This window comes from Microtus pennsylvanicus, chromosome 19 (assembly GCF_037038515.1).
Source record: "Microtus pennsylvanicus isolate mMicPen1 chromosome 19, mMicPen1.hap1, whole genome shotgun sequence".
Classification (NCBI taxonomy): Eukaryota; Metazoa; Chordata; class Mammalia; order Rodentia; family Cricetidae; genus Microtus; species Microtus pennsylvanicus.
In genome coordinates, this window is record NC_134597.1 from 32,514,512 (window position 1) to 32,528,703 (window position 14,192).

General features: G+C 49.2%; 1 protein-coding gene across 2 annotated transcripts in view; it reads left to right on the forward strand.

Moving 5' to 3' along the window:
- Tbxas1 (thromboxane A synthase 1) overlaps positions 1–14,192 on the forward strand; it is a 164,925-nt gene that overhangs the window by 148,270 nt on the left and 2,463 nt on the right. For both annotated transcript variants that reach the window (XM_075953768.1, XM_075953765.1), the window contains 2 exons: positions 8,725–8,816; positions 14,041–14,178. In XM_075953768.1, coding sequence (XP_075809883.1) covers positions 8,725–8,816; positions 14,041–14,178 — 230 coding nt within the window. The remainder of the gene's footprint in view (positions 1–8,724; positions 8,817–14,040; positions 14,179–14,192) is intronic.

A 14,192-nucleotide genomic window follows, 5' to 3' on the forward strand; every position in this document is an offset into this window, starting at 1 on the left:
TCCTAGGCCAGGTAGTGAGAGAGACCCAGGACAGGTAGTGAGACCCCAGGACAGGCAGTGAGACCCTGGGCTATACACCTCAAGGAAGGCTTTGCTCCCCAGTTTTTAGTCAAAAGTGCAACGCTAAGGTCACCACATTCCCCACAAACCAGTCCCATGCTATGGTCTGCGCTCACTGGAGAAGCCAGGTGCATGGAGCCCTTTTTTCACCTGTGTCTGTTGTGCCTGTGTGTCCCCATGACTGTTCCCTTCAAAGATTTCTAATCTCTGCATCTAAAGAGAAAGGCGACATCGCTAGGCCCTGTTTGTACAACACAGAAGCAGCACAGGGTGGGCGTGAGGGAGCCCCATCCATGCCATGCGAAGCTGCTGCTTCCGAGGGACAGCAGGGAGCTGGCCACTTCTAGTTCCTCTGACAAAACAAGAAAATATTCATTTCTCTATTAGGTCTCTGAATCTCCAGAAGGAAAATCTTTGCAAATCAATGCCCTTTTATGTCTTTATTTTAATTTACACTCCAGGTCACATCTGTGCACACACCTCGTGTGTGGATCTGTGCAGGTCTGTAAGCATGTGTCTAGCTTTCCAAGAACATGATAAACACACACATACACAATCTAAATGTAGAAACACAAGGCAACTATGAAAGGGAAACACTATTTCCCACTTAAAAGATGCATCGATAGCCTGGGTGTGATGTTATACACCCAGCACTTGGGAAACTGAGGCAGGAGGATCCCAAATTCATGGCCACCTAGGGCTCCAAAGTAAGAGCCCCTATCTCAAAAAAAGGGAGGGAAACAAATCAAAACAAAAGCAGTGTTTAATAATGTTTAATATAGGGAGCTAGCGAAATGGCTCAGCGGTTAACAGGGCTTGCAGAGAACCTTTTGTAAAGGACCCGGGTTCAAGTGCCAGCACACACCATCTGTGACTCCAGTTCCAGGGACACCATTTTCTGAACTTGTAGGGGAGGGGAGCAGGCAGACACACGAGGCACATGTACACATGCAGGCAAAACATACGCATAAGATAAATGTTTTAAAAAAGGCTAAGAGGCCAAACATCTAAGAAATAAAAGTAGAATTTCCTGCCTCGTAAAGATCAAACGTAAATGAAGCTCCCTGGAAGTCAAGGGAGCCTGATGTGAGAATGTAAGCACAGGGCAGGTCCCACACACATTTTTCATTTCCATTTTTCCTGATATTTCATTTTCTCCTTTCTAAGAGCACAGAAATTCATTTTATGAAGCAAATCTCAGCTGAAATGACTTTGGTCAGCCCTTGGGAATCACTTTTTTTCCCTAACACTCTTTACGGAGGACAGATGTCTCCTCGGGAGACCTGCCAGTGGGCATGTCCCAACAGAAGTGTCAACAGTTCGTCGCTGTTTCCAGAAACTGCCATTTTCATCTTCCATTTGCCCTTCCTGTGAGTTGGGGTGGACACCATGGTGACCTGTTGATGGTGCCCTGGCAACTGGGCCGCAGCCCTAGCTACCGTGGGATCTCCTCAAACCTGTGCCCTACGCTTGTGGAATACGGTGGCTCCACAAGGAACGGCAGGGACAGCGGGACAGACGGGGCTACTTTAAGGGAGAGAGGTGGGTTTTGGGGTTCCTTACAATTCCACTTCTAAGTCTGGAGGTCGCGGAGCCCAGGTGACTTCATAATGTTATCTTTTGGAAAAGGAGAAGCTTGACAGGTCGCCTGGCTTGAAGTAAGAGAGTATCCTGTTCTACTCAGCCCTCAGTTTTCCCAGCCCTCCAAGCCAAACAGACCACACCCTACTACCTTAATTCTCCTGCTGCTGCCCTCTTTCTACGGACAATATGCAAAGGTTAGAAACTGGGCCAGCAGCCTGAGGTGGGCCAGCTAGAGCTCGGTGCTGGCTGTTGCTCCAGCCCCTCCCTTCCACTAGCTAGTGTGTGTGTGTGTGTGTGTGTGTGTGTGTGTGTGTGTGTGTGTGTGTGTGATTTGTATACGTGAGGCCTTGTTTACTCATGTTCGCACATGTGAAGGCCAGAGTCGACATCAGGTACTTGTCATTCTCCACCCCCCTTTTTGTGAGACAAGGTTTCTCATCAGACTGAGAGCCTGCCATGTCCACTGGACCGGGTTGTCGGTGAGCCCTGGAATCCTCAGTCTGTCCCCAGCGCTGGGGTACAGAGTGTGCTGCCATGCCTAGTTTTTATGTGGGTTCTGGGGATCTGAACTCAGGATCTCGTGCTTGGACAGCAAGCACTTTGCCCTCTGAGCCGTCCCCCTGGTCCCAACAGATGCTATTTCTGTTTTAAACATGCAGAGTAAGCCTTTTCTTCCAAGGACGCTTTCGCGAGCGTGTGTGTGTGTGTGTGTGTGTGTGTGTGTGTGTGTGTGTCATCTTTTTGAAACAGGGTCTTTCACTTAACCTAGAGCTTGCTTGCTAACTCAGACCTGCTGGCCACCAAGGATCCTCCTGTTGCTTCCTCACTAGTGTTGGGATTACAGGCATGTGACGCCAGTTGAAGGGCAAGCACCTCACAGACAGACAGCGCCACCGCAGCGCCTCACAGACAGACAGACAGGGCACCACCGCATCACCTCACAGACAGACAGGGCACCACCGTAGCACCTCACAGACAGACAGACAGGGCACCACCGCAGCGCCTCACAGACTGACAGACAGGGCACCACCGCAGTGCCTCACAGACAGACTGACAGGGCACCACCGCAGCACCTCACAGACAGACAGACAGGGCACCACCGCAGTGCCTCACGGACAGATACTTCCTTCACCAAGCTTCTCAACCTTCCCTTTTGTCAAATGAATCCCATCAACAACCGCAACAGCACACACCACTTAGTGTGTTTCTAAATGCCCAAGAAAGCCCACATCTAGAAGGCCTGCCATGGGCCACATCCTCTCACCCAGCAGTTACTCTTTGGCATCTTCTCTTGAAACAAATGGTCACCCAGATGGGACTCCTTTCTCCGTCCTGTGCACGGCACACTGTCATCCACCCAGGGTTCATGACCCCCACTTGTCAAGCCTGCCAGAACCATCCGAATTCTTTGCACCCACCTCAAGAGTTTCTATAGTCGGCCCCACGCAGTGCTGCAGGGCTTACATTTTTATTTGGTATTTTAACTTTTTATTTTGGAAGACTTCACTAGATAAAATTAGAAGGCTAGGGGCTGGAGAGATGGTTCAATAGTTGCCTATCCAGAGAATCCGGGCTCTGTTCCTAGTACCTACACGTTGGCTAACAACTGTCTGTAACACCAGTTCAAGAGCATCCAAAACCCTCTCTGCTTCTGTGGACACTGAACACACATAGAGCACAGACATATATGCAGGCTAAACACCCAAACATGCAATGTAAAAATGAACTGCTAGGCAGTGGTGGCCCACGCTTTCAATCCCAGCACTGGGGAGGCAGAGGATTCTTATGAGTTTGAGCTAGTTCCAGGAGAGCCAAGGTTACACAAAGAACCCCTGTCTCAGAGGGAAAAATAGAGAGAGAACAATGTCTGTAAATTACAAGGTTATTTAAGGGACACCTATCAACCCGTCACCCACTTCAACTACTATCTTGTGGGTAAAAGGAGTCACTGTTTACATAACTTTTCTCCACTCTCAAGATGTTTTTTTAAACCCCATATTCCCTTCTCATGTCATCTGCAAACATTTTCGTGTATTTCTCTAACATGGTCAGTGTATTCTGTCTATTTCTAAAACTCGATCACCAAACAAACCGCAACTTTTTCAAAACGACAACTATTCCATTGGGCTCAGAGTCCCCCAATGAGCCATATTTGTTTCACATTAGTGAGAAGCCCCATCCATCCACACAGCTGACTTTATGAAGGTCAGTGCGAGCGCGGCTCCCTCCTGGCAGCTGCCAGGTATGTGTGCACCTCCCCTGTTCTCCCATCCCGCCCTCTCCCACTCGCTTAGACCCTAGCTGACTGAGAGCTGGAGGAAGGTGGTGGCCATGTAGCTCCTGTGCCTGGCACAGGGCTTACAGCCTGGGCGAAGAAATGGGCGGTTTCCCAAGCCAAATGGGCTCTCTGTCCCTCTCAAGCCTATTCTACAACATCAGTGACATTCAGTTTTGTGATTTGTTAGATGTGTGGTTCCCCAAAGCACAAGCCCTTGTCTTCCTGGGCCTCTGGCATCAAGCCCAGCAGCATCTGAGGTGTCAGAGTGTTGGTTGCAGGAGTGCTCAGAACACCCCTCAGCAAGACTCCCGGTCCGGTGACAGGCTTTCTCTTTGGGTCTCGGCTTTTTTTCTCCTCTCTATCATGAAGAAACCAGTCGCAATGATTTCTGAGGCCCCTTTCAGGAACCAGGGAGTCCCCCATTCACCGTACGCTTGCTGCCCTCTGCTGGTAGGCTCAGCTCAGGACCTTTATGTCCCTGAGATGCTGGGAACAAGTAGGGATGAGTCCACTGCTCTGTGAGACACAGCTTGCAATTTTGTTGCCTGGCCTGGATTTAATTTAGATGAAGGGTGTGTTTCTCTTCACCTCGGTGGCCTACTCTTCCTGTGTGATGGGCACCTGAGGTTCCAGGAAAGCTCTGGAAAACCCCCACAGGCCATCATGTCCCAGAGAGTGGGCCCCGAGAACATTGGACTGAGGTGATGGTCACAGGCGCACTTGCGTCAGAGTTTAGGGGTAGTGGAAAGCCCGTGCGAAGAACAAATGAAGGGGTTGGCTTTAGAATGAAGGCGCCACCTAGCCTGCCTAGTGATCTTCTTGTTTGACAGATCCTGACGGTTTATAATCCACACAAGTTTACCAGCACCACTTACCCACCAGGGACACAGCTCCGAGATAACACATTCACACACACACACACACACACACACATGCAGGCACACACGCACTCACACACACACGCACATACACGCACACGCAGGCACACACGCACACACATGCACACACACGCACATACACACACACAGGCTCACATGCGCGCACACACACGCACATACACACACAGGCACGCACACGTGCACACAGTTCTAGACTGTGGTGTGGTCACCAGGTCCCTCCCTCCCTTCCTTTCTTCTTTCCTTCCACATCTTTACATTTGTTAGAACGCCTGCGGTTGCAGATAGCAGGATTCAACATGCCAATGACTTTGTCCAGCGGTGAGAACTTGTCTGGAGCAGATGGCAGTGGGAACTGGAATCCTATGAGGCATCAGGAAGTGACCTCTGTCCTTTTCCCCCTGCTTCTCTCTTTATGTGTAATTGGTTTCTTTCTTAGAACCAACTGGTGCCGGGTGGTGGTGGTGGCAGTGGTGGTGAAGTACGCCTTTAAAATCCCAGCACTCAGGAGGCAGAGGCAGGTGGATCTCTGTGAGTTTCAGGCCAGCCTGATCTACAGAGCAAGTGTCAGGACAGGACAGGCTCCAAAGCTACACAGAGAACCCCAGTCTCAAATAAACAAACAAATAAACAAAAACCAGCTGGTGCTTTGTACTCACTACTCCTTGAGGCAGAAGGTGGCCACCAACAGCCCATGACTTACCCTCCCTCAACCTCTGGCTTCTTTCCCTTTACCCCAATCTAGATTTCTATACTGGTCCCCTTGAACCAGCTAACCAAATCCTGCAGAGCCGACCATACAATCAGTGAGTCCCAAAGCAAAATGCAAACATTGGACTCTACTCAAAAGGCAGCAGGAAGTGCCCACCAGGCAGGTGTAGCGCTTTTCCCTTTCCTCCACATTCTCTTGGTGGGTTTGTCAGGATGCTGTTTCATTTCTACTCAGTGTTAGCCTTAGTAAAGAAAGAAATCTAAACTTCTAATTATATACTTAGATTTTTCCCGTCTTCACATCCTGCAAAGTCAGTTACTGAAGTCGCATCAGAACCCCTGAAATGCACAGTTCATATTTTGTGAGCTCAATGGCCAGAGGAAAGTAAACCCCTGAAGATGGAAAGCAGAAGAGAAATTGTTCCCAGAACCCCCACGCTCCCCAGACCTAGGCTGTGCTGAGGGAGGTCAGATCTTCACAGTATCCTGAGCCCGAGTCCTAAGCCTGGATGAGAGGCGGGGAAGGATGAGAGGCGAGTATGGTGGCACGTTATTTGTGCTTTGGGAAAGAAAGCTTGCCTGGAGATCCGTGCAATGCAGTCACACTAGTCAGCCATACAGGCTGGGCAGTGATGGTGCACACCTTTAATATGGCTCTAGAGAGGATTATAAAGTGGGGTAATACAGGTCTCATATCAGTCTCATCATCCTGGAGGCAGGACCACCCATTTTCGGTCAGGGGTAGAGGTAAGAGCCAGTGGCTGGCTGCTTTGCTTTTCTGACCTTCAGATTGAACCCCAACATCTGCCTCTGGGTTTTTATTATTTGTGCTACAGCTGGGGCAGTTGGTCCAGGTGTCTCCCTTTCCCATAGTCCCCACGGTAGACTGCTATTTCCAGGAGTCTTGAGTCGCTGTGCCTTTGGCTAGGCCCTCCGCATGCATACCCCATGCTCCTCCATCTTGAAGCTAAGACGACCACCATGGTCACCCCAAGATGCTGTAACGTATGTGAGCCTCATTCGCACCCTCTGTGTCTGTGTCCTGGAGGCAAGACAGCAACTGAGAACTCAGCCGTGGGAGGAAGCCCAGGGGGCAGGGATTAGAACCCCAGAACATAAATAGAGCAGTGACAATAATCACAGGGCGCAGTCACACACACAGGGCCTAGGATGGAGGCGGAAGTGTGAAGCCAAGTAAGAGCCTCAGCTAGGAACAGTTCCCCGAGTGGAGGTAGGTAAGTGCTGGGAAAACCAAGCAACAGTTGACATTTTATATTACAAAGTGCAAACATCTCCCTTGCCTTCTAAACACACTCACAGACGGATTCGACCCCATGTCCGTACTGAAGCCTGACTCTTGGTGGGCCATCCCTAGCGGCTGTGTTGAATCTAGTGGCTACAGAATTTATTATGGACTTCAAGACTCCAGGTGCCCTGACCCTGCCTCCTCTCCCACCACCGGCTTTTCTGTATTTATAGCCATTTCCCAGGGAACACCGCTGTGGCCCCAGGATGCTCACAGTGGGGGGAGGGCAGTTGTGCCCCACCTAGTGGTGTGGCCGGATGGTCACTCCTGGTTGTGAGCCTCTTTCCTGCATGGCCAATGAAGTCACCTGGAGCTGGTCTGCAGGATGAGCTTGGTTACGGGGCTGCCTCTGGCTGCTCTGCAGGGGTTTGGGGGGCAGAAGAAAGTCCTCCCCCAGATTAGGGATTCTGCTAGGATGGCTGTTGAAGGCAACAAGGCTGTTACCCGCTGTGGTTACTTTTCCCGTCGCTATGACAAGGTCCCTGACAGAAACCACACTTAGCCAAAGAAAGGGTCGCTTTGACTCACTGTTTCAGAGAGTTCAGCCTGTCACCATAAGGACCTTCAAGGTCCTCCTCTAGTTCCCCGCCTCTGTTAGGCTCCTGACCTCTCTAAATAACGTCACCACCTGGAGAAACACGCATTCAAAGCATGAGTCTATGGGAGCATTTCAGAGACAAACAGCAACACCCACCCAAACAGAACACACCCCACCCCAACAAGAAGCGCAGTGGCAGGCTGGGAGTGCCTGGATCAGACCCTGCCCTACCCATGGGGTACCCACAACCTGCTGACGACACACACACACGGGTCTGTCCCTATTCCTAACCAGGAGATGTTAGGAAACCTGACACCTGCACTCCCAAAATTTAATCCGTCTTTTCCAGCTTCTTGTCTGATGTGTGAGACTATTACTATTTCGCAGCTTTTTCTCATCCTGACTTCTATTCCTCCTCTTGGGCTTTGCCTTTTCATACCCTCTGACAGCTTTTCGCCTGAGCTGTCTCTCCTTGTTGGTGTATAATAGCTTTGGGGGGTTTTGTTAACTGTTCATCCTTGCTAACCGTTGCAAGCTTTTATTCTTTGCGACTTCTCTCTGTCTTTTTGCTTTATTGCCATACCAATTACTATGCAGGTGACAGCCAGCCTGAGCCTCAGCTTCCTCATTTAAAAGACTAGGAAATACCTGCCACCTCGGCTTGCTGGGAGGATTAAACAAGGGCACTTCACAAGTGCGTGGGCTTGGTACTTAGCCATGCCACGCGCTCCGGGCACTGTGATTGCCGCGGTTGTCTCAAGAGTCGGCTTTGTTGCTTTTCCTGTGGTTGTGGTAAAATACTGACAAGACTTAAGGGGGAAGGGTTCATTTAAGCTCACAGACTCAGGTTACAGCCCTCACGGTGGGGAAGTCAAGCCTAAAGCCGCCAGGTCACAGTCCTATGAGAGAAGTGAATGCACACATGCCAGAGCTCAGCTCGGTTTCCCAGTTATGCAGCCCAGAATCTCCTGCCTAGGCAATGGCGTCACCCACAGTAGATGAGTCTCCTCCTCTCAGTTTACCCTGTCAGGATTCTACACTCCAAGCTCATCTCCCAGGTGACTCTCCCTTCTGTCAAGTAGACAATATAAACCATCACACCAGATCTCTCCATGTTACACCCAGAGATCCCCAACTCCCGGGCTGCACTTCCTTGTCTTTGACAATGAAACAGAGCAAGCAGAATATGCTGGGGGCGGGGGAGGGGGTGATGAGCCGGGGAAGCAGCCACTGAGAGGCCGTCTGGATGGGAGTGTCACAGAAATGTTTGCTGAAGTTGGGGCAAGAGCTCATGAAAACGACCAAGAGCCGTGAGAATCCTAACACAACCTCCGTTTGCTCCCTGCCTCAGCCAGCCCCTGAGTACTGCAGCCTGCAGGAAGGCCTGCCCTATCTGGACATGGTGATTGCAGAGACCCTGAGGATGTACCCACCGGCTTTCAGGTATGTCCACGGAACCTTGACATCACTGTTAGGGCCTTTTCACTGATCTTCTGTCTGTTGCCGCCTCTCATCGCACGCGTTCCTGGGTTTCTTTGTATCCCCTGGAGCACCAGGCCCATTCTCCCGCAGGCTAACCTTTACCGAACTTCACTAGCCTTTCCTACCATGGCCTTCCTCCTCAGCCCTGTCCCTTTGGCCTCTTGGACTTCGATGGAATCTCATCACCCCTGCCCACTGATCCATCCATCCATCCATCCATCCATCCATCCATCCATCCATCCTTTATTCACCACCTCTATAGTCAGTGCTGAGCACTAGAAAATTAGCCTATACCCAAAGCAGGCTAAAGTCCTTGCCCTGGGAGGCAACATTCGGTGGATGACCATCTAGGGCTAGAATGTTCTGGAATGTTAGTGTCCAACAGCCCCTGCTGGAGCTCTCACATTAGACTTCATAGCAAGGATTTCTTTTTTCAAAGATTTGCCGTGTGTGTGTGTGTGTGTGTGTGTGTGTGTGTGTGTGTGTGTGTGTCCAGCAGCAAGGGCTGCTCGTCCCAGCACTTCAGGCTGTGACTACAGTTCACACTGCATTCTTGACACATCTCAGTACTCACAACAAACATCACACCAACCTTCAGGTCTGCTTCTTTCAAACTCCCCCAGACCAAGTGCCCCCTGGGGAAAGGCATCTTAACCAGGGTCCCTTGAGGGCAGTGAAATAGCAGACATCTCGGAAGTCGCAGGAAGTATTTGATCGTGACTTCACTCAGCACTTCTTCCAGTACCACACAGACCATATGGAGATACATTTTGTCATTTTCAAGAGAAAATGTGATCTGAGGGTAGCTCAAAGAGAATTCCAAACCACAAACATGGCAGGGTATGTGTATAGCTACAATCTAAAATGTGCTGGCCCAGAAGCGAATATTCAAAGTTGCTGTAGTGTGAGCTGAGGGTCTCTTGATAGAGATCAGCTCATTAACTCAAAAGTTTCCTTGCTGCTCTTGATGCTGGCAAAAAAGACACAAGTCTATGGCCCTGCTGTGGCATTCTTAGAAGCCACAAGTAACCTGATGTCCAATCCTTTTTCCTTCTTCGTGATTTATACCCAGCTTTCCTCCCAGGGGACTTGGCAGGCAGCTGGTATGCACTGCAAAGTGCAAATTCAAAACGAAACTCAAGACTAAACACTTGGTAGTAAAACAGAACAAGGCGACTTCAAGGACCATCTCCAAGTCCCAGCAGTGAGTGATAATCGGGTCAGGTCTTTCTGTAGTTGCTGAGATTCCTGGGAAAGAGGGAACTTTCTGAGCTGAACAATGGTATCTGTCCAGGAGGAAATTAGATAAACTGGTCAGGCTGGGTATAGTGGTGTACACCTTTAATCCCAGCTCTCAGAAGACAGTTCTCTGTGAGTTCCAGGACAGCTAGAATAGCATAGTGAGAGCTTATCTCGGATATTTACAGAAAATGGTTCCATGGTAGTTTACATGTCCCTCCATAACGAAATAACAAACAAACCCAACCTCACTGTGGCAGTGTGAATGTAATTGGTCCCCATAATCCCAAAGGCAGTGGTACTATTTGGAGGTGTGGCCTTGCTGAAGTAGGTGTGCCCTTGTTGAAGGAAGTGTATCACTGTGGGGGTGGGCTTAGAGGTCTCTTTTGCTCAAGCTTTGCTCAGTGTGACAGACAGTTTACTTCCTGTTGCCTTCCAATCAAGATGTAGCCAGCACCATGTCTGCCTGCACGCTGCCATGTTCCCTGCCATGATGATAATGGACTGAACCTTTGAAACTGTAAGCAAGCCACCCCACTTAAATGTTTTCATTTTTAACAGTTGCTGTGGTCACGGTGTCTTTTCACAGCAACAGAGACCTTAACTAAGACAGCAGTTGGTACCAGGGACTGGGGTATTGCTGTAATAGGCCTGACTATGTCTTTGTTTGGTGGGATTTGGACTTAGTTAGGTACTTTAGGTTAGGAAAGCAGTGGAATGGTTAAGCACTTTAATGGGCCATACTAGTAGGAGCATGGAAGACAGTGGAGCTGAGTGTGATTTGATGAACTGTGGAGGCTACCTCAAGAGGTTTCAGAGGAAAATTTTAGCATGTTGCCTAGAGATCATTCTTGTGATATTTTGGTGAAGAGTGTGGCTGCTCTTTGCCCTTGTCCGAAGAGTCTGCCTGAGGCTAAAGTGAAGAGTTTTAGATTAATTCCGTTGGCAGAGGAAAACTCAAAGCCTGGTATAGATTCCGTCATGTGGTTATTAGTGGAAACTCTAATGAAGATTTATAATGAAAAGGAGCAAGCTGTGCAGATAAAAATTCAACATGTACAGATTTAGAAAGCGGGCACCAGGAAGCGGAAGAGTTAAATCCTGTGTTCAATATGAGAATTCTGTCAACTTCTAAGTCTATCTATCCCAATTACTAATTCTGGAAATATGGAAATAACTACAGGATGAGTTTGGGGACCTACTGTGAGTCAGATATCAGCTAAAACTCCACTAGTCACCTGACCTCCATAAGCCTCTACTTTAACTGGAGGGCCACACTGTTTCTTGGGATCTCCTGGAATTAGCATCAATTCAGAACCAGTATCCAACATACTCCACAAAGTCTGATTGTTCCTTTCCCCCAGTCTACAGCTACTTTTAAAAGGCCTCAGGTCCCTCTGGGGAAGAACTGGAGAAAGGCTAACTGTAAAACTTTTAGGTATTTTTTTGCCTCAGGGCAACCTGGCCACCCCATCTTGCAAGTTGTAAGAAACAGTTCATTAAGTAATGGTTGCTGTGAGAAGTTGGGGTAAGACAAGACACAGAACTCCAGGAACCAACGGCAATCATCATAGACAGGCTCGTTGTGAAAGGCCAGTAAAGGTGACTCAGAATGGGCTCTGCTCTCAGTCCTAACACCACACACCATACAGCCAGAGTAGGGAAAGACCTCCCGCCATAGGAATGGCTTCCACTCACCTACTCATGGTCTTAGAACCAGGTACCCATCCCAAGCTAGCTCTGCCTGCCCCCTGCTCCCAGCTTCCTGGTTTCTGATTCACTCTCTCCTCCTTGTCACAGCTTTATTTCATGAGCTACAGTTGCATTTGTCAGGTTCTCTAACAGAACAGCTAACAGAATTGAAAATATACACCTATGGAATTTATTAGCTTATCTTACGGCTGCGGTCTGAGCGGTCCAGCAATGGCTGTCTCCTGACAGAAAGGCTGAGAGGATCTGGGGGTTGTGCAGTCCATGAGACTGGATATTTCAGCAGTCTCAATCTGGTGCTGGAGTCCCAGGGAAGTCCTAAAGAGCTTAAGGTTTTCAATCTGCACTGGAATCCTGAAGAAGCAGGTTCTAACACCAGTGAAGAAATGGTTCATCAACAGCACAGATGATGACCTTGCCAATGAGAATGAGGACAAGCAGGCAAAAAGCAAAAGCTTCCCCCTTTCATGTCCCTTTATGTGGGCTGCCACCAGGAGGTATGGCTCATAATTTGTGGGGTATCAAGGTTTATATTGGGGAATTAATCCCCTTAAACCTCTCAGGGTTCAGAAGGATCGCTATAGTGGGTGAAAGCCTGACTAATAAGGCCTGAGGGTAAACAAAATAAATGAGCTCCATGGATCTTTTTATCATGTCCCATTTATTCCTTCTATGCTCTCTCTCCTGCTCTCCTGATGTTTGTTTCCCTTTCGATGTTCTTCCTCCATGTTCCTTGCTGTTCTTTTCATCCCCCAGGGTTCCCAGTTTATATACCCCCACAGACATACCTAACAATTCCCTGGTAAATAACAATGATTCCAAGCACGCATTTCTTAGGGCTAACAGGATGGCTAAAGGACTGACAAGGTATGTCTCAGAAGGGGTGGGGCTGTGAGGCTACCCAGCAGATACCGGGAGGATTAGGATGGAGCTCGGCCCCCTGGGCTAAGCATCAGGGCGCTGTATTCACTGCCACCCAGGAGAGAAGGGATTTATTTCTCTGGGGCTGGTTCAGTGACCCAAGCTTTTTTCCTGTATATTTTAGGGGTAAAGGTACAAACAGTTAATTTCCTAGACTAAGACCTTGTGTCAAGTGAAAGGTGAAGGCAAGTACAGAATATTAAGAGCTTGTTAGGGTAGAGCAAAGGCCAGTAGGTTATCCTCTCCCAGGTTGGCTGTTGGAGAATTCAGGGCCACCCAGACCTGTTTATCAGGAAGGGCAGACATGCTGTCTCTCCTGCTCAGTGCCTCCTGTTCAGGGCTCCTTTCTCGTCCATAAGGCTAACTGTAGGGGACTAGCTTTATGCAGATTTGACTATGTGAGCAAATGTTTGGCTGAGTGAATGCTTTCACACCAGGGCCCCACCGTGTGGGAGAAGGTATACAGTTGCCAGTACAGGAAAGGTCAGGTTTATACACTGCTGGGATACTTTGGGATGAATCCCATTATGGTAGGAAGAAACGTCATGATTTCACAAGACTTCTACAGAACTGAGAGTGGCTACCCAAAAGACAAGTGTTCCCTAAGCTTTGCAAATCGTTCTCATCGGAGTACATTCCCATGAGTCTGTCTAGGGATCTGTCAGCTGTACTTTTACTGTATAATACTTGTGGCTCTCATCAAGGGTGGGTCTCCATCTCAAATAATCCAACCAAGGAAAATCTCACAAGTGTGCCCAGTTGCTTGAGTTTTAGTTAATTTGGTTGTAGTCGTTAACAACCAATATTATCCATTAATTAGTCAATGGCATTATAAAGGCTAAGGTGTACGTTCACAGTCCGCAGGATGGGCCGCCCAATGCTTTCAGGATCTTAACATGAGAACAGTTCACGGAATGAGGAGCAGAGGGCAGAAGCCCGACAACAGGGCTATCCTACCAAATGAGAGGAGACGAAGTGAAAGGGGAAGTGGGGGTATTAGAGCAAGAAGACATGAGAGGCCACAGCTGAGGAACAACCCTTAGCTTAGCCAGAATGTAGCCCCTGGAAGCCACCTCTGCAATCCCCACATACGTGGAGGGCTCCCCAGGGCTCAGCCCATGGATGAGGTATTATCTACAGCATCACAAGGGCCTTGAGATCGGAAGGAGTGTATGGGACAAAACCTTGGTTTCTCTCTGGCGCACCCTCAGTCCCCGTCTCTAGCCTCACTCCACGCTCCATCTTGGGTCCCATTAACAGCTACAGCCCTATCCACTGGCACAATGGCAAGCGTTCCTGCCTCTATCTCCCACAGATTCACACGGGAGGCAGCACAGGACTGTGAAGTGCTGGGACAGCACATCCCCGCAGGTGCCGTGCTGGAGATAGCCGTGGGTGCCCTACACCGTGACCCAGAGCACTGGCCACACCCTGAGACCTTTGACCCTGAAAGGTAAGCGAATTCTG